Source organism: Lithobates pipiens, unplaced genomic scaffold (genome assembly GCF_037356315.1).
Source record: "Lithobates pipiens isolate NorthernLeopardFrog02 unplaced genomic scaffold, aLitPip1_a1.2 Scaffold_18, whole genome shotgun sequence".
Lineage (NCBI taxonomy): Eukaryota > Metazoa > Chordata > Amphibia > Anura > Ranidae > Lithobates > Lithobates pipiens.
In genome coordinates, this window is record NW_027507758.1 from 361,813,067 (window position 1) to 361,838,197 (window position 25,131).

At 40.9% G+C, this 25,131-nt stretch overlaps 1 protein-coding gene across 5 annotated transcripts in view; it reads right to left on the reverse strand.

The window, feature by feature from the left end:
* LPP (LIM domain containing preferred translocation partner in lipoma) overlaps positions 1 to 25,131 on the reverse strand; it is a 541,140-nt gene that overhangs the window by 101,244 nt on the left and 414,765 nt on the right. For all 5 annotated transcript variants that reach the window (XM_077487560.1, XM_077487557.1, XM_077487561.1 and 2 more), the window contains one exon: positions 8,269 to 8,438. In XM_077487560.1, coding sequence (XP_077343686.1) covers positions 8,269 to 8,438 — 170 coding nt within the window. The remainder of the gene's footprint in view (positions 1 to 8,268; positions 8,439 to 25,131) is intronic.

The following is a 25,131-nucleotide window of genomic DNA, read 5'->3' on the forward strand; positions in this document are numbered from 1 at the left end:
CACCTAACTGTAGAAAGGCAAGAATTCTGCCTATGATACATCTCCGAGGGTGCCAACCCTTGGATTCACACCAGGAAACATAAGTTTTCCAGAATCTATAATATATAGCTCTAGAAGCTGGCTTCCTAGCATTAATCAAAGTAGAGATAACTGACCTGGAAAACCCATGTTTCTTCAGAATGTGGGTCTCAACAGCCAGGCCGTTAAATTTAGCATTCGTAAAGTAGGATGGAATATCAGCTCCTGAGATAGCAGGCATTCCTGCACTTGTTGTGCAGGAAGCTCATTGAGAGCATCTGTAAACTGGTCCTTTAACGACTGACAGATGCCTATAGCTGCAATTGCAGGCTGAGTCACAGTCCCTGCTAAGGAAAAAAGAGGATTTTTAACAGACCTTCCAACTTCTTATCTGTTGGATCTTTAAGCATAAGCGCATTGTCCACTGGGCAAGTTAAACTTTTATTCACATTGGAAATCGCAGCGTTAACTGCTGGAACTTTCCATCTTTTAGTGAATTTTTCCTCCATAGGATAGAGACTTGAGAATCTCTTTGGAGGGGAAAAACGATTATCCGGATGATTCCATTCGGTATAAATAAGCTTTTCTAGTAATGCGTGGATGGGAAACGCATGCAAAGGCTGTAATGGCTTCAAGGAACCCCAAGAGGAGACCGAACCTTCAGCCAACTGTTAGGGGTAGCATGAAAGCAGAGCGAACCATATTTGTAAAGCTCTATACATCACATTGTAAAGTAGAAACTTCAAGTATTGTTTCCTCCGCAGAGGAATATTCGGCTTGTCTTTCCTCCCAATCATTTGAGGGCAATACCCCATCCTGTTCCCATAATACTTTTGGACCCTCCACTGACTGTAAAGATTCTAAGGTGGGGGAGGGGGATCTGGGACGCCTCCTATCCACTTGGATGGAGGATGCGATTAAAGCCACTAATCTTCCTTCTAATCCCTGCAGGGCAGAGGAAAATGCATCTTCAGTCACTTATATAGGAGCTGAAGTGTGTGAAGCAGTTGCACCCCACTAGCTTCCAATGACTCACCCTGGCTTGCCATGTCTGATCTCTCTAGAGAGGAGGACAGTGTGGAGACATGACTGGGGTTCCCAGCACCTGGGGGTGTCATCTAAGGGGCCTTAACCACTTTGCGCTGGGTGGACGTCCTGGGACGGCCTTGAATTTCAGTGGTTATATCTGAATGATGCCTGAGGCCACAGACATCATTCAGATATCGTCATTTTCAGCCGGCGATTCCCTGCACCATAAGAACGATTATAGCGGCTGTTCCACCGCTTGATCATTCTCCAGTGCTTCTACCAACTCACCGCTTCCATCGGTGAGTCGGTCACAGGATCCGCCGGCCCCGGATGATGCCATAGAGATTTCCGGCGGACCAGATGGTCCCCGGAGTCTCTATGATCGTTCGGAGGCCGGGCGCGATGTTATGATGTCACGCCGGCCTCTGCATTCAAAATAAAAGCGCTACCGTGGCTGGGAAGCCGTGATCAGTTTTTAATTTTTTTTATTTTAGGCTTCCCAGCCTTGAGGTGAGATATGGGGTCTTATTGACCCCATATCTCACTGTAAATAGGTCTGATCGTGCCATATTCCTCTTACAAGGGATGTTTACATTCCTTGTAATAAAAAAAAAAATGTGATTACTTTTATTCCTAAGTGTCAAACTAAAAAAAAATAAAAGTAAAATTAACAAAAATAAATAAATAAAAAAATGAAAGTGCCCCTGCCCCCGTGAGCTCGTACGCAGAAGCGAACGCATACGTAAGTCCCGCCCACATATGAAAACGGTGTGCAAACTACACATGTGGTATTGCCGCGAATGTTAGAGCGAGAGCAATAATTCTAGCCCTAGACCTCCTCTGTAACGCAAAACATGCAACCAGTAAAAAAAGTAATGCGTTGCCTATGGGGATTTTTAAATACCAAAGTTTGGCGCCATTCCCCGAGTGCGTGCAATTTTGAAGCATGACATGTTGGGTATCTATTTCCTAGGCGTATCGTCATCTATCACATTATGCAAAAAAATTGGGCTAACTTTACAGGTTTTTTTTTTAAGCATGAAACAGTTTTTTTTTCTGAAAAAAAAACGCGTTCGAAAAATTGCTGCACAAATACCGTTCAAGATAAAAAGTTGCAACACCCACCATTGTATTCTCTAGGGTCTTTGCTAAAAAAAAACATATATATATATATATAATGTTTGGGGGTTCTATGTAATTTTCTAGGAAAAAAATTATGAATTTTACATGTAGGAGAGAAATGTCAGAATTGGCCTGGATGCGAAGTGGTTAAAGGTCAATTTGTTTAATAATAAATCTAGCAAAACAATGTCATCATTATAACAGTACTAACTGCTAAGTAACAAAAGTTTTTCATGTACTGGAAATGCCTTGGTTTCCACCTCTTATGTGCCCAGCGCTCTGGTGTCTCCTAGTGTGACAGACTCTTGCTCATCATGCTAAGAGAACTTGCAACTGAGTGTGTCTGTGTAATAAAGCCTCAGGTGGAACCCGATTGGCATCCTCAGCGTCTTTCACTCACTCTTCCCTCACTCAGGGTCTTTCCCTCGCTGATTGGCGTCCTCAGCGTCTTTCCCTCACCCGTGTACTGTGTATGAAGCTTACATCCCGTACACGGCACCATGTGACCTACGGTCACACCCCCTCGGCAATACCTACCCTTCTCTTAAATATGCCTAGTTCGCTCGCACGTGAACGGCATGCGGGTCTGCATTAGCAGATCCTGAAGGGAGGAGATGAGGCTGGCGCTACTGCCGGCCTTATGCTTGTAACACCAGGCTAGGAGGCTGGTTTAGTTACACAAGGTATGTAATATATGTGGACGTACCTCTGTAAGAGAGGGGGGAAGGAGGCGGGGGGGGTTCTGTCAGCAGTTTTACAGAGGCCCAGGGAATCCCAACCTTTTCCACCAATGTATATAATACCCTTTGTTATGTTACTGCTGTCTTTGTTTAAATCCCTTAAGAGATTAAGTAAAAACACCCTCCACTGGGACCACACATGCTATATAGCCTGGAGACAGAGCAGGTGTAAAACATCGTACATAGGTTGTTAAAATTATTCCCTCTAGGGGAGACATCTTAAAAGGCATACAAGGTGTATAGAAAGAAAAAGCATTAGCTTCTTCCCTTACCTTATCCTCGCTGCAGGATACTGCTGTAAACAGACAGATCTAAACTTCGCCCATCACGGCAGGCTGCGTTGTAGACCTTCAAGGACTGGGGTCCATTTAATAGGGGTTATGCTCCTTTGGACCTGTATAGCACCACTCAGGACAGTTTTAGGTAATGTAGCAAGACCAAAAAGAATCCTGGTTCCTAGGGTCCAGCTCTCAAAGAGAAGCTTACAAGCAAAACCTTGTTCTCGTCTGCGATGCCCGGTTACCATCCTATGGCCTCAGTGGTGAGGATGGATGGCTATGGAGGTTTTTTAAATCAGTCATTGATCCCTCCTGACCAGCACCTTAGACACTGGTGAAAAATCTGAGGTATTCCTGGAAGGAGGAGGGGTTATATGGGTGAGTTAACTTCCTGTATTGGTTATACCAGTGTCAACACCTGAGGGCAGGCCCATAACCCAATAAGTAAATACTTGAAGCTCTGTGTCCTATGATGTACGATAAAGAAAAAAGTGCTTGCTGTGATCATAGAACTCCTTTGAACCCTCTGGTTAAAGTAAGATCTCTATGTTATCACAAGGAATTACAGAGGAGAATGCCACTTGTAATGGCAGTAGAGTAACTATTTTTATTCAGCGATATTCAAAAATTCAGCAATAATTAAAAAAGCACTCTGTAGTTGAATGTTTCAAAGTAAAGGAACTACAGATCGCATGTACTACTTAGCATGCGTTGTGTACAATAGGACAATTTTGTTCAAATATTCATGACTTTTTTTAAAGTTGCCATTTAAACAGCACATACTCAGAAACCCTACATAATGGTCTTAATGATACCATTGAGCAGTTTAAATTGAAATTACAGAGTGCTTGAAATAACACACTGACAGCACTTCTCATAAATTACTCTCTAAGTATCACACATAAAGGGAATTTTTTTTATGATTTCGACACCAAAATCTGTAAATTACAGTTTCCTTTATTATGGCCAAAAACTGTTAAGCACATTTTAAACTAATTGACTGACCTTGTTTTTTTTTTTTTTAAACACAATTTACATTTTATGCATATTATTGGGTTTGTTTTTACTGCTAAGAGTTTTATTAGAGTTTTATTTGTTGAAAACGTTCATTTGGATAAAATTCTCTGTATATACAGATTAGAAAAAATAATTTTCAATAATGTGCCTAACAAGTCAAACTATGTTACCATGTGAAAATACAGGGACAAAAGTAATAATTATTACTGGCTACCAAGCTTTAGTCATCGAAAATTCACCAGAAATCACAATTGTGTTGCTTGATGACTAATCATGTTAAAACTAAACTGCTTCTGGAACAACTAAAGCCTCATTCATGCAAGATCTGCAGAAGAAAGGGAAATCAGGAGGGAAACTTTTTCCTGTCAAGGCAAGAATGTTATGGCTTTATGTAGGCCTATCAAAAGTGCATATGCATTTGTAATTATATATATATATATATATATATATATATATATATATATATATATATACCACGGTACTAATGGTCTAGTTATTCATGTTTTATCTATTAAAACAGCATAGACCAATTACAACAATCTACCTTTCACTAGCTTTGGTCTTCAAGCACACATGAACATATTGCAGCTACACAAAAGGATTATAACAATCTCTATTGTTAGAACATTTTTCATACATCATTGAACCTATCTTTAGTCTTTCAGCAAAAATTTCATATATTACTCAAATGGAAAACAACTTTTTTTGACATTTGAATATTGAAGGACTGATTCCTAATTATTGCCAGTTATTAACAGCCTCATCCAGTGCTCAAAGAGGCAAGGTGAAGTCAGAGAATCATTTCTAGGCAGGTCTGATGTAAAAAAAGGAAAAAGGCACTCACACTGCCACATCCACAAGTAGACAAGGAGAAAAAGGGAGGGATACTAATAAAGTAACCAAGGGTCGGACTTTGGAGGCAGAAAAACAATGAAGTAACAAAGTATATTGAAAAAATACAAAATACAGTCGCAGTGTTCAAGAAGATTAAAAATCATATGAAATGATATAGCTTGTACAATGAACCCTTGCGCGTTTACACGTTTTGCCATTAGGCTTTTTCAGGACACGATCAGGGTTCAAAGACGTAATAGAGAAAAAAAGAAATGGAACAAATCTCACTATCTCGGGGTGGGCTAGGTCTCATGTACAAAACCTCAACCACTGGAAGGTTTCCAAAAATGTGGAATGCTTCTGGCAAGGTGTAAACAAATAAAAAGCGCACAGCTGACCTTGCAAGTCAGCTTTATATATTGCTATGGCAGGGGCGAATATGTTTCTCATATAGAAAGCACATATAGATGTGAAAACGAACGGATATGCCCCTGGGAGACAGTCTGGGGCATACCAGATTGTCTTCACATCTATATGTGCTTTCTATGGGCGGCATAGGTCATCCTGGCTGCACTACATGCCGCTGGCCTTACCAAATTGCCCTTTTCTATTGGACTCTGGATGTCTCCAGCGATATTTTTTCTTTGGTGGTTAACATTATTGTTCCCATACGAGATGCATATTCGCCCCTGCCATAGCAATATATAAAGCCTACTTGTGAGATCGGCTGTGCGATACACCCTGCCAGAAGCATTCCACATTTTTTGGAAACCTTCCAGCAGTTGACGTTTTGTACATGAGACCTATCCGACCCCAAGATAGTGAGATTTGTTCTCCTTTCTTTTTTCTCTATTACGACTTTGAACCATGATCGTGTCTTGAAGAAGCCTAACGGCGAAACACGTAGACGCAGAAGGGCTCATTGTACAAGCTATATCATTTCATATAATTTTTAATCTTCTTGAACACTGTGACTCTATTATGTATTTTTTAAATAAACTTTGTGTTACTTCTTCATTGTTTTTCTGTCTCCAAAGTCAAACCTTTGGTTACTTTATTAGCAGGTCTGATGAAGTTTAGCACAATATAAAAGACACCTACCACTAATCTACCCAAGTAGCTTTTGATACATATATGCCATGAAATTAAAGAGCATGTAAAAATATGTAGTTTTTTTAATAGTTGCTCGGTGGCTCATGTTTACAGGCTGCACAGACATATTAGTTCTATAGGATACAGACTACAAGACTGAGCTAGAGAACAGTTTTGAAAAAAAAAAAAAAAAGGAAAATCTCTTGCCGCCAAATAGAGCATCATTTTAACCTTGCACTCATCTTTTCATAATGCTGTCTTTGGAAACTTGACAACTGGCTTCAGTCTGCACTTTTATCAGAAGTGGACTGTACTACTCATTCCCATTTTTATGTGCCAGGCACTTGAAATCCTAAATGTGCTAAAAGTAATTAAAAAGGACACTAAGTTAAAATGAAAGTCATTTGATTCCCAAGATTGATTAAGTTGAATAACCTGCTTCTTTTCCTAGGGAAAGAAGACATAAGAATGGCAATGTTTTGGTCATTGGCATTTTCACAATATACACAATATATTAAAATTGCTATCAATTTAAAAAAAAAGTCTCAGACATGATAAGACCATCCCTTTAGTGCAGTGTTTCTCAAATCCAGTCCTCAGGCCCCCCCAACAGGTCATGTTTTCAGGCCTTCCATTATTTTTCACAGGTGATTTGATCAGTTTCACTGCCTTAGCAATTACCACAGCCGTTTCATCTGAGGGAAATCCTGAAAACATGACCTGTTGGGGGGGCCTGAGGACTGGATTTGAGAAACACTGCCTTAGTGTAAGTTTCTTCTGCCTGTACCAAGCCCTGAAATCTCTTCAGTCATTGCTGTCACTGGTACAAGAGAGAGCAAGTGAGCAGCTTCCGGCTGCTTTGCTAAGAAAGCCTCTGACACGTCCTGAAATGTCAAAGGTGATAAAAATTGCAATGCCCTTTATAGAGAAAAGACAAATAATAGGTATGTTAAAGGCAGCAATATTAGGTGCTTTAGTAATTTTTTTATTAAATAAGTAGGCTGCAAAGTTACATAGTTACATAGTAAGGTTGAATAAAGACACCAGTCCATCCAGTTCAACCTGAGTGAGTGCCTACAATTGTCCCTATGATTCTGTCATCTGCAGCCCTGCTATCTGTCTCCTCCCCTCTCTCTACCCCCCCTCTGCTCCTGTTGCTCCAAAAACTGCAAATAGTCTTATCCCCTCTGTACCATAACAACAAGTGTCCCTGCGCCTGTGCTATGTAAAAAAAAATCTTCCAAGCTCTACCTATATAAGCTCTGCTCCCAGCGTTCAGCTGACCGTCGGCTCTCTCTCTTCTCCTCCTCCCTAGTTGACGACAGCGGAAAGGGCTCATCTGAGCCCACTGGAGAGTTAAGAGACCCAAGGAAGCAGCTGAGCGCCGGGAGTGGAGCTCATATAGGTACAGAGTGGAGGATTTTATACACAACACAGGTACACTTATTATGGTACCAAGGGGATAAGACGATTTAGTTGCAGTGGGTTAACAACCAATTTAACAAAAATGATTTGCGAAATTTCCAAGGACAGATCTCCAACTAGGGGATGCTAGCCGAGATCAGGAACAAAAATGTCATTGCATGGTTAGAATTATATTGGGAAGCATATACTGTATTTACAATCATTTATAGATGTATTTCCCAATCAGTGTAAACATAATTAAGTTTAATTTTAAATGCAGACTTAACATGGACACTAATCGTGACGTGAATTAAAAAAGGAATTTAATCTTATATTGTTTTTCTACAGCACAACAAGACTGCTGTTTGCAGTTGCCAATAACTTACTTGGTCTAATGAAATGGCTATGTAAGAACCCTAAAATAATGCAGAGCTGTCACAGTGGAGGAGCACTGAAGGTCATCCAGAGCAAGCAAAAAATGGATAACATCAAGAGCAAACTGGCTCTGCAATAAATTTACTTCTGACAATGTGAGGAAGTGAAAAAATCCTATTTGTTCCTTAAACAGCAACACAACTCTAAGCAATCCTATGAAGACATGTTAAATATTCCTCTGGACAAAACAGAACTAAATATACAGAAATTTTGATTTGTAGGTGATTTCTGTTGAAAAATATGTAGAGATCAGCAGTTAGAGAATGAAGCAGGCAAGAGATACCTAGAGAGGTACTTACAATGTAGCAAGGCTCACAAAACGCCTTCTTGTCCACAGCATAAAAGGGATGCCCACGTAGTTTGCTGTTGCAGGTCATGCAGGTAAAACATTCCACATGGAACACTTGGTCCATGGCAGTACATCCAGTACCCTCTCCTACGACATTCTCTCCACACCGAGCACAACGACCTGAAACCAACAAAAATGATACCAGTGCTGAAAACACATTTCCACAATTTTTTTTATATTTGTTAATTTTCTACATATAAAATAATAAAAAAAAAAAAAAGAAAAAAGAAAAATGTATTAAGAGGACAATACTGTCAATTAAAGAAGTTCCTGAGTGTGCCACAACGGAGTGGATAAAAGCACCGACACCCTACTTCCTCTTTCATTCCCTGCAAAGGCAAAGCATAATGGACTACTATGCATCGCATAGTAGTCCATTATGTGTCACTTACCTGACACAAGAGCCAGCAAAGTCACCGCTGTCCCCTGTAGTCCGGTGCATTCATCTTCTCGGAGGGGTCTTGCAGCTCCGCCGCTGTCATTCGGCGAAGCCGCGATGATGTCACTCCCGCGCCATCTTCGTTGTTGACAATGCTGCGCTCAGTGCGCCTGCGCGCCGCTGTCTATGGCGCATGCGCCGTAGACAGCGGTGCCTGTCTTCAGGCAAATATCGGTTTAGGAGATATTTCTTGGACCTACAGGTAAGCCTTAATCTAGGCTTACCTGTAGGTCAAAGTGTGTTGTAAGGGTTTACAACCACTTTAAAGGCTTGTACATGCATATGGTGAACAAGAAAGTAATGAATTATACCTACAGAGTTGGGTTTCATGCCACATTTCCTTTTTATATTCAAATCAAAAATCTTTAACTGTAGCGTTAAAGTTTATTACAAGCAGAGAGTCGGGAAATATTGCACAAGTGTCTTAATTACAAAGTTTACACAAATAAAAGAGCAGGCTTTCAAAGAAAACACGCATTAATACTCATCTAGGTGGATCTGTCCCAATGCCTCAAAGAGAACTGAGTGATCAAAGACCGCTGATCACTTGGTAGTCAGTCTTCAGTGAGCAGAGAGCTGGTGACTGACAGTTAACTCTCTTTTCTGCACCTCCAGCACTCACTGGAGTGCTGAGCTGTGGAGGGTGCAGGAGCAGCTGGCTCAGACTCTGAAAGGCATGCTGAGAGGCTGAGCAAGCTGCCAGTAAGGAGTCTGGGCTGATCCCACCTGTACCGGCTCTGTGACCTCAGCAAACAGCAGCCTTTAGCCTGCTTTCTGCTGAATGAGTCAGTCACAGAAGTGCACAAAAAAGGGCGCTCCTATAATCCAAAGGAGAAGTATGGCCAAAAGAGCTATGGCCATACCTCTAACTTTTTAAGTGGCATACAAGATCGAAAGATGCATAAAATTAAATGCCTGGCATAAAGATTAGATTCTTCTTAAAACCTTGGCATGAGACCAATTTAATTTCATTATTTACAATGCCTGCGTCAATGGTGTAACTGTGCACTGAAAATTAAACGTTATATTTAAAATCTTGCAAGTAGCTCTTATTCAATTATAAGTCTATTATTGCATAATCAAATAACTGCACATGCCCATTCTTAATAGGGATACATAAGCAAGAAAGCAAGTTCATGTCACCTGTTCCTAAACGTAATTTTTACTTTAGTAACTTGAAAGATTTACCTTTTGTTGGTAATTCCCCCTGAAAAATAGCCACTCTCCCCTTGACATGTGACTGTGCCAGGAATGTGAGATCATCTAAGGCACTGCACTGATCTCTACACTACTGTGCTGCTCATTGTTCTTGCTAGAAAGAAGGATGATACCCAAGACCCTGCACTGCAAGGATTTTCCTGCTTCGTCTTCATTCAATTTGCTGATCTGTGAACCTCAACTTCACCTGTTTGATTACGCCTCCTTCATTCATGAGACAATTTTTCATCAGGGGGCAGGTCGAATATGATGTCACATTCTATGAGCAATCTCTGTAATGGCAAACTGGCCCCCGGATTCCTACTGTCCTTACAAGTAAACTGAAACTTGTAAACTTGTGAATTTGTACAAGTAAACTGATGCTGTCTTATAAATCAAACTTTTTTTTCCTCAGGGCTTTGTTGCAAGTTTCGTACTGTGTACACTGTATGTTTGCCAACAAAATCATTGTGCCTGCAAATACATTTGCTGTGGCTGGGTTTGGCTTTCCTTCCATACATGACACTTGCATGCCCCTCCCAGAGGCGGCCATGTTTGGAGTGGTGTGCATGCCAGCCTGCGTCCAGCTGCCACCTGTGGCCAATCTGGGGGACCCCATTTATGTAGGGCTTTGTCTGACCAAAAGTCTTTTGTATGGAGGATCACCAACAGGGAAGATGTGGCGAACTGCATTAGGTAAATCTATTTATTCTGTGAATAGCGAGGATAGATCTCTATGGTTGGAACCCCACACGCTATATTCTTTATATACTGTGTGTGTCTCTGTATTTGCACCTTGAGAAGACTTTGACTAGCTGTTTACAAACAACTTTTTGGGCAGATCACTGTGGAATCATTTAAGCCTTAAGCTGCAGCTTTTGTACCGGTCTTTAAAACAAAGTTCCCCTCGGGTATGGTCCACGGTCCTGGGGAAAGAGCTCACAACTGTAGATTGGCAGACCTCCATCCATTTTACTCACAAGTCCACGATTTCTTGCTATGCACAAGAAAATAACTATAAGCTTCTCTCCCATTGGTACAGGTACCCTCTTTCACTGCATAGAATGTTCCCCGGAGTAACTGTCTCCCACCCCGGAGTTGGCACTCCTGTCCATGCTCCCGGGCTCAGCAATATCCCAGAAACTAAGCTTACTGCACTCCTTCCTTTTCGCAGCAAGACAATTGATCCCTCCGTTTTGGAAAACAGATAAATCCCCTCCATTATCCCTGTGGGTTTCTACCATCAATGATATCATGCAGATGGAAGAAATGCTTGCGCTAGGTACGAATACTTTTGAGAAATTTTAAATCCTATGGTATGTTTGGCTCAACTTCTCCACTTCTACCACTCTTAAAGATATGTTAAGACCAGTCCTTTATCATTTTTCTTCTTCTAACAATTCCCTTTTACCCCTTTTTCTTTTCGGGTCATGAGGAAGCTGGAGCTCTTTCTCTTCCCTTTCAGGCCTTCCCAAACCTTTTTCTTTCCGTTTTCTCACTCCTTTCCTTACCATTTTCTGTTTTCTTAGTTATACATGTACGCTATTTTTATAAAATGGTACACATCTGTAAATCGGAGCCTGCTCTTTCTGCGATGTTGAATGTACTTTAATATTCTCTGTCTCCTTAAACTTCATTGTTTTTTTTATTCACAAAAAGTGTACTATTACTGTGTACTCTTGTTTCATTAATTATTTTGGTGAAAGCAAACAATAAAAATATAATTTACCTCTAAAGCAGCATTCTACCCAAAAGTCAAAGTTCCGCTCTAAGCACTCCTCAACCCCTTCTATGCCACATCTGGCATGTCTTTTTTAGGTGGGGGGGTAGGTACATAATTTTGACAGGTACCCCAATTTAATCTCGAGTCATATTTATACATCTTTGGGTTTTATTGTATTCCATTGTATTTTATTCTTCTCTTATATAGGATGATTTTGCCCTCTGGATAAATTGGGAAGCATCCATTTTGTGGTGTATTAAGCAATGAAGGAAATCCGCCACAACAATAAGTAAGTACATTTGTGTGTAGTATGAGAGATTTCTTAGCCTCTACACTGAAAAGTTGAAAAATAAATCTATCCAATTAGGTTTATCTTGGAAGGAAAATAGCAAAGACTATGGTCTGGGAGTGCATGTGGGAGAGAGGGGTCTCCACCTTGGCCTTCTGGAGGCCTGTCACCCTCCCCCATGTTTGGTACACTTTGGGTGATATTTTAATATTCAGTGAGATGTTGTTCATAATGAATTGCAAATAATGATGGTTATTCTACTTAGATTGTATTGTATGCTGTAAAAATGATGCATCAATGTTGCCTGAAGTAGACTAAGTCCAGGAAACGGGGAAATCGAGCCTTAGGATTAATAATTTTGGACAAGATACATCATACTGTTAACTTGGTTTTTATGGTTGCATATTGTTATACGAGAATACTCTTTCATGCAATGAAATTGTATTTTAAGTAAAAAAAAATTCCCACTATACAAAAACTTTAAGACGATGCAGTATATGGAAACGTGGCACTCAAATCTCCCTTAGATTTTATTTGGGTTTACCTGACACTTACCATATTTATCGGCGTATAACATGCACCCCAAGTTTAGGAGGGAATTTAAAAAGAAAAAAACTTTTAGGAGGGATGTTTAAAGGAAAAAAAACATACATTTAAATGCCGATCAATGCAGCCTTGTCCGTGTCATTTGCCGCCTTGCATTAAGCCTTGTCAGTCATTTGCAGCCTTACATTTAGCCTTGTCAGTGTAATTTGCAGCCTTGCATTTAGCCTTGTCAGTGTCATTTGCAGCCTTGCATTTAGCCTTGTCAGTGTCATTTGCAGCCATCCATTTAGCCTTGTCAGTGTCATTTGCAGCCATCCATTTAGCCTTGTCAGTGTCATTTGCAGCCATCCATTTAGCCTTGTCAGTGTCATTTGCAGCCATCCATTTAGCCTTGTCAGTGTCATTTGCAGCCATCCATTTAGCCTTGTCAGTGTCATTTGCAGCCATCCATTTAGCCTCGTCAGTCGTTTGCAGCCTTGTCTGTGTGTTTGCCATTTAAAAACGGCGCTCAATAGTTCTCAGCGGCTCCCGTGTATTTTTTGCCGCACTCGGCCATTCTCGGCTATTTTCGGCCACACTTGGCCGTTCTCGGCAGCTTTCGGCTTTCCGTAAGCCGCCGAGAAGAGGCGAAAATATCCGAGAGCGGCCAAAGATAGCCGAGAACGGCCGAGTGTGGCCGAAAATACCCGGAAGCCGCCGAGAATGGCAAAAAGGCTTAGAAACAGCAGGGGATCGGCATATAACACGCACTCTCGATTTCCCCCTGATTATAGGGGGAAAAAGTGCGTGTTATACGCCGATAAATACGGTATATTTTCTATCACATGCATGTATGTAATGGCATGAATGAAATACAAGAGTTCAGGCGCAGAAATTATTTAATTTTATCCTACTTCACTCTGTCCATTTTTTCCAAATCACCAGACAATGGTGGGTCTCAGTCAGCTTGATCTGAATTTTTGGCTGTTGGGCAATGCAGAAGGGAACTTAATAGAAAAGAATGATGACAGGGAATTACACTAAGAAGAGACTTTATAAAAATAATTGTATTTCTTTACAGAAGTTAATGTACTATACTTTGTTTGCATTTACATTTCCTTTGAAGTGGTTCCCCTAGAATTGTACAGAGCATTTAAGGTTCAGTAATATCAGATTTAGCTAACAAGTCATACTGAAAATATTTTTTGTTCTGTACTTTCGAATGAGGCAGAGGTTAAAAGGTAACACTTAAGGACAATGACCTCATTTAACCCAAGAGACTTACATTTAATTAGCAGTAAACATTTTCTCCTTGACTTCCCATAAAGCCTGGAAGCCTGCTAGCATGTTTAATTAAATCCCCCTATTCAAAGCCTATCTGCGCCAATAGAACTTTTAATATGCTAAGATCCGGCTTTCCATATTCTGACTAATATAGTTATTAGCTGACAGCTATGTGGATGCAGCAATTACCATGCTACATGCACCCAGGGCTGGGAATATTTCATGCAAATCACAGGCGCTGCCGCTGCCGATTTGCCCTTTTCCAATTACTTGATCAATGGGCCATAATAACAGTGGATAAGCTGTCGGCTCCATACTAAATGAAATGGATGAATAGGAGATAAGAGTGCGAAGACGATAAATTGGCAAAGACACAGACAGTGTTAAGAAGAAAATAAAAAGGTTTGATACATAAAGCTGGAGGAAATGATTAGCATTACAAGTGATAAAACAATTTGCTTTAATGACAGAAATGACTTAAGTTCACAATGACGCTTGGGGGGTTTACTATTACTTTTCTAGATTTACTGCATTCATAGTAACTAAAGAAAACAGAAACAAATCTGAAATCAAAAATATGGTGACAAACTTGGAATATTAAACATGCTTTCAACTAACCTGTACTCCAACATCAAATGATATAGTAAGGTTTCACCAGTAGCCTGCTGTACTTGTATAAACAGTAGACCACATAGTTGCAATAGTATGCAAAGAATACATTACCTAACAAAATGGAGCAGCGCTGCTACAGTGTGCAAGCAATGATCTGGCGGTCTAGAATTATGTCCAGCCCTGAACAACAGAAAAGTTGCCTGCACAAACTGGGTGTGGGGCTCATGGATAGTAGCAAGGTGAATATCATTTCTTAAAATTAACATAACACACTTTAACCATTTTATCATTACAAATGCATTTTAAGAATTGGATATATATCATTATTGTAGAGTTGTTATATTTATTGGTAGTACTTCTATTACAGGGTAATTAAAACCAGGGACGAAAAAAAGAAATACAATTATTGTAAGCTTACTGGTCCTTAGATGTGGTGGTTGCACTATATTTTTTTTGGCTAAAAACATTTTTATCATCATGTATAGAAAATACCTCCCTCTATTATTAAACCCTACTTTGAGTGAACTGCATTCAGTGGGGTGGCTTCAGATGGAAGTCAAACGTGTGTACTGTCTGGTTAATAAATCCAGACGGATTCCAAAGAGGTCATTGGTGCGTGGTCTGTTTTGTCGGAGTTACAGAAAATATCTAGTGTGACCTTGCATCTTTCTGTGAACTAAGATGAAATCACAAACAATCCTTCTGTAAATAAAGAATTCCCACGCCCTGACAATGGCGCAATTCAAACTCCTTTTGTATGCAACCACTGCTCCCAAGTAGACCATCGCTAAAGCTTGGAAGATCCACACTATGCATCCTGGAAATAAAACACAGGATAACCCAAATTCATGTTCCATGGTAAGGTCAAGGTCACATTGCTGAACCATGTCCCAAAGCATTTAAAAATCTGGCAGCTAAGGGTTGATACATATTTGCTGTGAAATTGTGTCACCGGCACAAAAAAATAAAAATAAATTTATATATATGCAATATTACCACTAAAAACGGTCTTTGTACCATGTATACAAATTTTTATTTTATTTTTATTTTTTTATTTTCATTACATTTTTTAATTTCAATTAATATTTGAGCTTGCGCTCAGAAGCGAATGGACACGTTAGTCCAACCCACATATGTAAACGCTATTCAAACTACACGTGAGGTATTGCCATGTGCGTTAGAGCGCAAGCAACAATTATAGCTCTAGACCTCCTCTGTAACTCTCAATATGAAACCTGTAAAAAATTTTAAAGCATTGCCTATGGAGATTTTTAAGTACTGAAGTTTGGCGTCATTCCATGAGTGTGTGCAATTTTAAAGCGTGACATGTTAGGTATCTATTTACTCGGCGTAACATCATCTTTCACATTATACAAAAAAACTTGGGCTAACTTTACTGTTTTGTAATTTTTTAAGTCATGAAACTTTTTTTTTTAAAATGCGTTTGAAAAATTGTTGCGCAAATACTGTGCGAGATAAAAAGTTACAATAACCTCCATTTTATTCCCTAGGGTGTCTGCTAAAAAAAAAAAAATATAATGTTTGGGGTTTCTGAGTAATTTTCTAGCAAAAAAATTAGGATTTTTACGTGTAGGAGAGGCCAGAATAGGCCCGGTATTGATGTGGTTAAACACAACGATATCATGTTAATAATACATTTAGTTAGGTAGTGTTGGTAATGAGAAGTAACGGCCCCAATTATAAACATAAAATCATAAGTCTGGAATTGCCAGTAATTAAAATGGCGAAAGATATACTTCCGGCATAGGAAGACTAAGAGAAATGACAACGAACTTCTGGTTTCCTCCGATTTGATTGGCTGAATAATTGCCATTGAGGGCATAAATACCTTTTCAAAGATGGCGCACCCCGCTTCCTAATGATGCATGCAAAACGCGTAGAGGCTTCTGGGTAACCTCTGATGTCACTTCCTGTCCCTAACCCGCATCAGATCGAAGCTTGGAACACACCGATCCTGGGAAACAAAGCGGCGGAGCTATACCCAAAAACACAGCTGGAAAGACTCAGTGCCGGTCTAAAGGCACTTTAATTTATGTTGCACAATGATAGATGTTTACTTCTTATGAGATACCAAGACTGGCATGGAGACATGAGGAGTAACTTGTGGCAGCCTAGCTGAAGGAACGCCAGGAAAGTGGAGGGGTTATCCCAATATAAACCAAAGGCACAGGTTTTTCTAGGTTCTGGCGAGTGCCCATTTTAGAAGGTGGTGGTGGCACACGAAGGGGTAAAAATTCCTATTATAGAGCACGGATGTGAATTGGTGCACATTACGCACATAGAAATTATATGATAAATTGGAGTGGACTTTTTGGGGCTATAGACAAAACATATGTTCTGGAGTTTTGATAATTTGCACTATATATTGATTTATTTTGATACACTGAACTTTACAGTTGTTAATTTTTAACATTTGTATACATGGTACAAACACTGTTTTAGTGGTAATATTGCACTAGCACTTTTTGGATCAGCGCAGTTACATTTCAAATTTATGATACATATTTGCCTCCTATATTTGACAAATTCCACTGGAACCCCCGACTGCTTACTGCAGATCTCATATACCACAATTATTTATTATTATGTGCTATGTGACCATTGAGAAACTCAGAACACTCCTTTTTTTGCTCCCTCTTCCCTGGGCTTTCCTCTCTTTCCCTTCCACTTATCCTTGTTTCCATCTTTTCTACGCTGCATTTTTTTATGCTACAAGAACTGTCAGTCACTCCGAGAAGGACAAAGGAGCTTCTGTATCTAAACTTCCATGTACGACAGGGAATCAACACATGCATTTTTTGTTTGTTTCATTGCACTCTAGGTTTATGTATATGCTGTTATATTACTAAGTATAACTATTGAAACTTTTAAGATATGTTTCTAATTGCTTCAGCGTGTACAAAATTGTTATTCAGTTCATATTTTGAAATGCTTGTACACCGTTTTCTTCAATAAAATCTTTGAACAAGAATTAATTTCCCTGTTTGTAATTCTTATCAGGAAAGCAGCCTGACTGACAATTGTTTGCTCCATAGATACATTGGAGGAGAAAACATAGCCACCCAGAAACAAAAGTGCTATTCACAGGATCAGGTGAAAATAAGGGAAAAGAAAAAAGAAAACTAATAACATTAATATATTTTTTGTTTTAGGTTAAGATATGTTTATTATTAGAATCTATTAAATTAAGGATATACAGTGTATAGCTAGTGTGTGAGAGAGAGAGAGCGAGAATAAGAGTAGCAGAAAAAAGGACTTTGGAGTACCCAAAAGGGGTGTTGAAAATAATTGTAGAATCAATGCATCTCGATGCAGCCTTGCACGATTCAGCATCGATTCGGAGAACAAATCTATTGCATGGATGACGTCCTCCCGACAACCCTTGCCTCTCCTGGGACAGCTCTGCCAGTGCATTTTAAAGTAAAAACGATTTTTTTGTAAAAAAATCACTATTCGTTCATCTGTTTCATGTATTCCTTCCTACGGTCTGTAAGGGTTAATATAAACCGATGCCTCTACCTTATCTCCGATCTTTCATCCCTGGTCACAGTCACGTGCCCTCTGGCTGGAAGAGAGAGGAGAACGGCTGGCCGCAGGGCATGTGATGATGACCGGAGATGAAAGACCGGAGATAATAAGATAGAGGCATCAGTTTACATTGACACTTACACATTGATGGAAGGAATACATGAAACAGAGGGACTGAAAGTGATTTGTTTTAACTTTAGAGTGTGCTGGCAGGGCTGTCTCCTGGAAGTGCAGGGAAACTTTATGTAAATAAGCCGTGTAATTTAAAAGTGGGCTGTGTAATGTAAAAGTGGGCGGGGGCTATGTAATGCAAAATGATCTGTGTAATGTAAATAGGCTGTATCATATGAATGGGGGGCTGTGGAATGTGCAAGGGTGCTGTGCCATTTAGAATTTACTGTTCTAAATAATACTGTTGTTGTCTGTAGTGTTCAGACTTTGCTACATGCAGGGAGTGTTTTTTTATTAGTCTTTTTTTAGAGCAGATAAAATTCAAAAATGGAAGTCTTCTGATTACTTAAATTTTTTTATGAAAACCACAGGCAATAATCGTAATGCATTGTGAATTGTTGACAGGATAATCGTAATCGAATCATGAGACCAGTGAAGATGTGCAACTCTAGTACCCAACACAACTTTATTTTTTAAAATAAAAATATTTTTATTTATAAATGACAAGATACCAATAAAGCCATATGACCCACATTAACTTCATTGTCCCTAACTAGGACTTTACTAGATATAGTGGAACAATGCCACCAATGGCCAAAATATGAATATAAAAATTAAAGCATGAAAAAAAAAAGAACAAATAAGTTATGAAATAAATCTGCTTACAAAGTACGCAAAAACTTAGACAATGGAGTGGCTATGGCTTTAGTATAGTTGGACTTTGCAAAAGTGTTTCAAGTTAAAGCCTAAAGGTTTAGAGAAATAGAGACTTAAAGAATAATTCCCCTTCTGTTGCGAAAAAATAATCCCCTCTGGGTAATCAATATACAATACAAGGAACCTAACAAACATTGTTACAGGTTCCTACTTGTTTGTGCTCTGAAGAAAAAGCTGTCAGTTTATGTCAATGTGCAAAGTAAATCTGAATGAGAGTGACTTTTTCATTATCGATTATTAATAGTATACAGACAGGATTTCTATAGCTCCAACAGTTTACGCAATGCTTTACAATGTAAAGGGGGACAGAACGATTACAAAACAGTTCATTACAGATGGAATAGGAGGGCTCTGCTCATGGAGCTTACCATCTGAAGGGAGGGAGAGATGGCACAAAAAGTAAAATCTGCAGGGGATGATCTAATTGAGGTGACTCGGGTACAGATCTTAGGTTGAGGTAGGGTAGGCTTCCCTGAATAAATACGTTTTTGAGGATGGCCTTAAGGTGGACAGGGTAGGAAGTTTGAGAAGATGGTAGAAGCTCTGGAGAAGTCCTGGAGGCAAACTTGGGAGGAGTCAACAAAGGACCTAGAGAGAAGGAGGTCTTGGGAGGAGACGAGAGTTAATATTTTGAATTTTATACAATGGGAAAGGGAAGCCAGTGAGGAGATTGGCAGAGGGGAGAAGCATCCAAGGATTGGTTACTAAGGTGTATTAGTCTAGCAGCATTTATAATAGACTAAAGGGGGGATAGCCTGTGTAAAGTGAGGCCAGTGAGGGGGAGTTGCGGTAGTCATAGCAGGAAATAACCAAGGAGTGAATAAGTTATGTGGTGTTAGAAAGGGGCGAATTCTGGAAATGTTGCGTAGGTTAAGGCAGCAAGATGTAGCCAGTGATTGGATCTAGGATTACACATGGGATCAGGTAGGATGAAATATTAAATGCTCAATTTTAGAAAGATTACGTTTAGGGAAGTGGAGTGACATCAATACTGATATGTTCTCTTCAGTAAGTTTGTAATAAGTGAGGCTTCAAGGGGTGAGTTTGGGAGTGGAGAGATAGATCCAGGTGGTATTGGAAGCCATGGGAGGTTATCAACTGGGCCAGGGAAGAGGTATAGAAAGAGATAGAATATGGGGGCCTCAAGGATGGATCCTTGGGGTACCCCAACAGAAAGAGGAGCGGAAATGGTATGGCATGCAACACTGAAAGTACATTGAGATGGGTGGGAGACCTAGGAAAGAGCAGAGTCACAGAGGCCAAGGGAGTGGAGTTTGTTGGGGAGGAGCGTGTGGTCAACTGTGTCGAAGGAAGCAGAAAGATCCAAGAGTATGAGTATGACCTACTGGCTGTTGGGTTTAGCAGTTAGTAGGTCATTGGTGAGTTTTACTAAGGCAGTTTCAGTGGAAATCAAAAAACAAAAAGGAAAAACATCATCTATATACAGAATGTTATAGCCACAGTTGATCCAGAGGAAGGATAAAATACCTTCTAAACCATGGTCCAGTTTGCTGTAGTGGGGAAAATGTAATTCCTTCCTGATCCCCCAGGAGGCAATCAGATATCCCCTGGATTAGCAGTCTCTGGTGTTATTACCATTATATCAATTACATTTTGTGCTTTTTTTTTTATCTACTGAGCTGACCAGAACTAGTTCTTGAAGAAGTCTAATCCAAATTTTCAAAGCCTCTCCTGTGAAGTAGCCATTGCTTAAGCGGAGGTTAAATCTCTCTTTCTCCAGGTATAAAGAGCGCCTCCTTGTCTTCTATAATTTTAACCACTTTAGCCCCGGAAGGATTTACCTCCTTCCTGACCAGAGCATTTTTTGCAATTTGGCACTGCGTCTCTTTATCTGACAATTGCGCGGTCATGCAATGTTGTACCCAAACAAAATTGACATCCTTTTTATCCCACAAATAGAGCTTTCTTTTGGTGATATTTGATCACCTGTGCGGTTTTTATTTTTTGTGCTAGAAACAAAAAAAAGACAGAATTTGGGAAAAAAAATAGGATTTTGAGGTACATCACGGGACACAGAGACTTACTGATGGGTTATAGGGTATCACTATATGATTGGACACTGGCACACCCTAGACAGGAAGTTCAATCCCCCGTATAACCCCTCCCCCTACTGAAGGTACCTCAGTTTTGTAGCAAAGCAATATAAGTGTATTAGAAGAGGGGAGGGACCTCTGTGTCCCGTGATGTTCCATAAAAGAAAAGGAATTTACAGGTAAGCGGTTATAAAAATCCTATTTCCTTTCTCGTACATCACGGGACACAGAGACTAAGTAATTAGCAATGCTAACAGAGGAGGGGAACCACACAACATAGGGTGTAATCAGACCTGAGGACCCTGTACCGCTGCCTGCAGCACACTACGCCCAAAGGCGATATCCTCATGCCTTCTCACATCCACCTGATAAAATCTGGAGAATGTATGGATTGATGACCAGGTTGCAGCCTTACAGATTTGAGCCATGGAGGCCTGGTGATGCACTGCCCACGAAGTACTAATAGCCATAGTGGACTGCGCCTTGATTTGAAAAGGCAGAATCTTTTGCTTCAAACCATAAGCTTGAACAATTACTTGTCGAATCCATTTAGCAATGGTAGATTTTGACGCTGCCTGTCCTCTCTTAGGACCCTCTGGCAATACGAACAAAACATCAGTTTTGCGAACCTGAGCAGTCACTTCCAGATAGGCTTTGACTGCTCTCACTACATCCAAAGAATGTAGTGACTTCTCTTCCATAGAGCAGGGATTTGGAAAAAAGGAAGGCAGAACAATATCTTGGTTTAGATGAAAACCTGAGACCACCTTCGGTAGAAAACTAGGATGAGGGCGTAACACCACTCTATCCTTATGCATTATCAGATACAGTTCTTTACAAGAGAGGGCCGCTAATTCTGATACTCTTCTGGCAGAAGAAATGGCCACCAGAAAAATGTATTTCCTTGTCAACAGAACTATGTATTGGTTCAAAAGGCTGCTTCTGTAAAGCTGACAGAACCAAATTCAAATCCTAGGGGTTCAGAGGCGCCCTAACTGCAGGATTATGGCGCGTTACCCCTTGTATAAAGCTTCGGACAAAAGAATGCGAAGCAAGTGGACGTTTAAACAGAACCGAAAAGGCTGAGACTTGGCCCTTGATGGTACTCAAGGCCAGTTTCATCTCTAACCCATTTTGCAGAAATTCAAGGATTCTGCTTATGACATATTTTCTGGGGTGCCAACCCCTGGATTCACACCAGGAGACATATGCTTTCCAGACTCTGTGATAAATCATTCTGGAAGCTGGCTTTCTTGCATCAAGGTAGATAACACAGGGCCCGAAAGCCCACAATTCTTCAGAATGTGGGTTTCAATAGCCAAACCGTTAAATTTAGCATTTGTAAGGTAGGATGGAATACTGGTCCCTGGGATAGCAGGTCTGGACAGGATGGTAGGGTCCAAGCAGAGCCTACCGCCATCTTCACTATTTCTGCATACCAAGCTCTTCTGGGCCATGCTGGGGCCACCAGAAGCACCGACTTCTTTTCCTGCCTGATCCTGCAAAGAAGTCTTGGCAGTAGCAGAATAGGAGGGAGTGCATAAACCAGAGAGAACTGATGTCACAGAGTTACCAACGCATCTGTCCTCCATGCAAGAGGATCTCTCGTTCTTGACACAAAGTTGTCGACCTTGTTGTAGAACCTGGAGGCAAAGAGATCTACATCCGGAACCCCCCATCTCTGGCATATGGCCAAGAAGACATCGGGGTGAAAAGACCATTCCCCTGCGACTAACTGCTGGCGGCTCAAGTAGTCCGCCTGCAAGTTCTCTACCACAGGAATGAAGACTGCCTATATGCATGGCACATGTCTTTCTGCCCAGATTAATATCTGGTTTACTTCTCTCTGAGCTGCACGACTCTTGGTGCCCCCTTGGTGATTGATATAAGCCACTGCTGTGGCATTGTTGGACTGGATCCTGACAGCAACCCTGCAACCTGAGAGTCTAGGCTTTTAGGGCTAGATACACCGCACGGATCTCCAGAAAGTTGATGGGTAAGGCCCTCACGGTCTTGGACCATCTCCCTTGGACAGTTGACTGTTACAGGACTGCCCCCAACCCGAAAGACTGGCATCTGTTACCACTGTCCAGGTAACTGGTAAAAAGTATTTTCCTTTCTGCAGATTTTCGGGTATCTACCACCAGCTGAGGCTCAGACATGTTTTAGATGACAGATGCATCGGAAAATCTAACGCCTGAACCTTCTTGTTCCAGGCCGATAGGATACTGTTATGCAGCAGCCTTGAATGAAACTGAGCATAGGGAACTGCTTCGAATGAAGCCCCCATCTTCCCCAACAACCTCATACAAAGACGAATAGAAGGACCCTTCTTTGCCCTGACTATCTGAATCAGTTCTCTTATAGCACTGATCTTTGCTTGGGGTAGGAATACCCTCTGCTGGGCTGTATCTATGACCAGACCCAAATACTCTAGTCTTCTTACTGGTTTTAAAGAAGACTTCTCTAAGTTGAGAACCCAACCTAGGCATTCCAGGTAGTTGATTGTGGTGACCAAATTTTGGTCCAGGCGGGCTACCGACCGGTCTATCAAGAGCAAGTCGTCTAGGTATGCTTATTGTTATACCTTGGGCCATTAATCTGGCCAGAGGAGGGGCCAAGATCTTTGTTAACACCCGAGGTACAGTAGCTAGCCCGAAAGGCAGAGCTACAAACTGAAAGTGCAGTTTTTCTACTTCGAAACGCAGGAATTTTTGATGAGCAGGGAAAATAGGTACATGCAGGTATGCATCCTTGATGTCTATTGACGCCAGAAGTTCTCCTCCTTGCAGGATGGATACTACCGATCAGATCGATTATATTTGAAAGGACTGTATCTTTAGAAATTGGTTTAGATCTTTGAGATCTAGAATGGGTGTGACATCTCCGTTTGGCTTTGGTACCGTGAAAAGGTTCGAATAAAAGGAAAGACTTCTCTTTCTCTGGGTCTCTGGGTACATTTGATCCGAGGAAACGAGAAGGGAATTCTAGTTTGTAACCTAGAGTTATTGTGGAGATCACCCATTTGTCCTAAAATTCCTCCTGCCAGATCCCTGAGAACTTTAGCAGTCTTCCACCCACTCGAGTAAGCGGGGGCGTCCCTTCATAAGGAGGTCTTAGCGTTTTGTCTTGAAGACCTTCTCCCCCAGGACTTCTTTTGTCCCTGGGGTTGACTCTGAGTTTTAACCTTTGAGCCTGACGGAGGAGGCCGTCGTGACTGCCTGAAGGCTAATGACCCTGGCACTGGAGAAAGCGCCCGTTTAAAGGAGGGACGTTTACTCCTTTTCTTGACTGGTAAAAGGGTGCTTTTCCCACTAGAGATCCTTTAGATATAATTGTCCAAATCCTCTCCAAACAGTTTTGCACCACGAAAGGGAAATCCTGTCAGGAGTTTCTTAAATGGTGATTCGGCTGACCATTTTTTCAGCCATAAGATTCTACGCATGTTTACCAACCCAAGCGTAAGGCGAGAGGTCTGAAGGATAGAATCTCTGATAGCATCAACAGCAAAACACAAAGCCGCTGGTAGGTTAGTTAACCCCCGGGCTTGCTGTTAGGTAAAGCTTTAAGCACCCGTTTAACATGGTCTCTCAAATATTGACAGACTCTAATTTCTGCCACTGCAGGTTGAGCTACTGAACCTGCCAAGGAGAAAACATTTTCTAATAGGAATTCCATTTTCTTATCAGTTGGATCCCTAAGAATCTGAGCGTTGTCAACAGGACAAGTCAGATTTTTGTTTACGGAGGAAATGGCGGAGTCCATTTCCAGTATACCCCACATCTTAGTACATTTTTCCTCCATAGGATAAAGTGTAGAAAACTTCTTAGTAGGAAAAAAATGTGGGTGATCCCACTCAGAATAGATTAGCTTTTCCAGTAAACCATGAACAGGAAAGGCTTGTGCAGTTTGAGGAGGTTTCAGTGAACCCAGAGAAGAAGTGGGTTCTTTAACTGACTCAGGTATGGGTAACTTAAATGTGGAGCGGACCAACCCAGTAAGAATTTGCACCAACATTTTCTCATCCTGAGAAGGTGAAGAGGGCCCTTCTCCACTAGATTCCTTAGACGTGGAATCATCAGTCTCCTCCCAATCCTCTGAGGGGGATTCCTCTCCTTTATCCCAGAGTTCCTCACTCTGAGGGTCCTGGGTGACAGAGAGGGGCCTAGTGCGTTTTCTTCCACTGAGTGAAGATGCGATTAAGGCCACTAATCTTTCCTCTAAACCATCTATGGTTGAGGAAAAAACCTTCT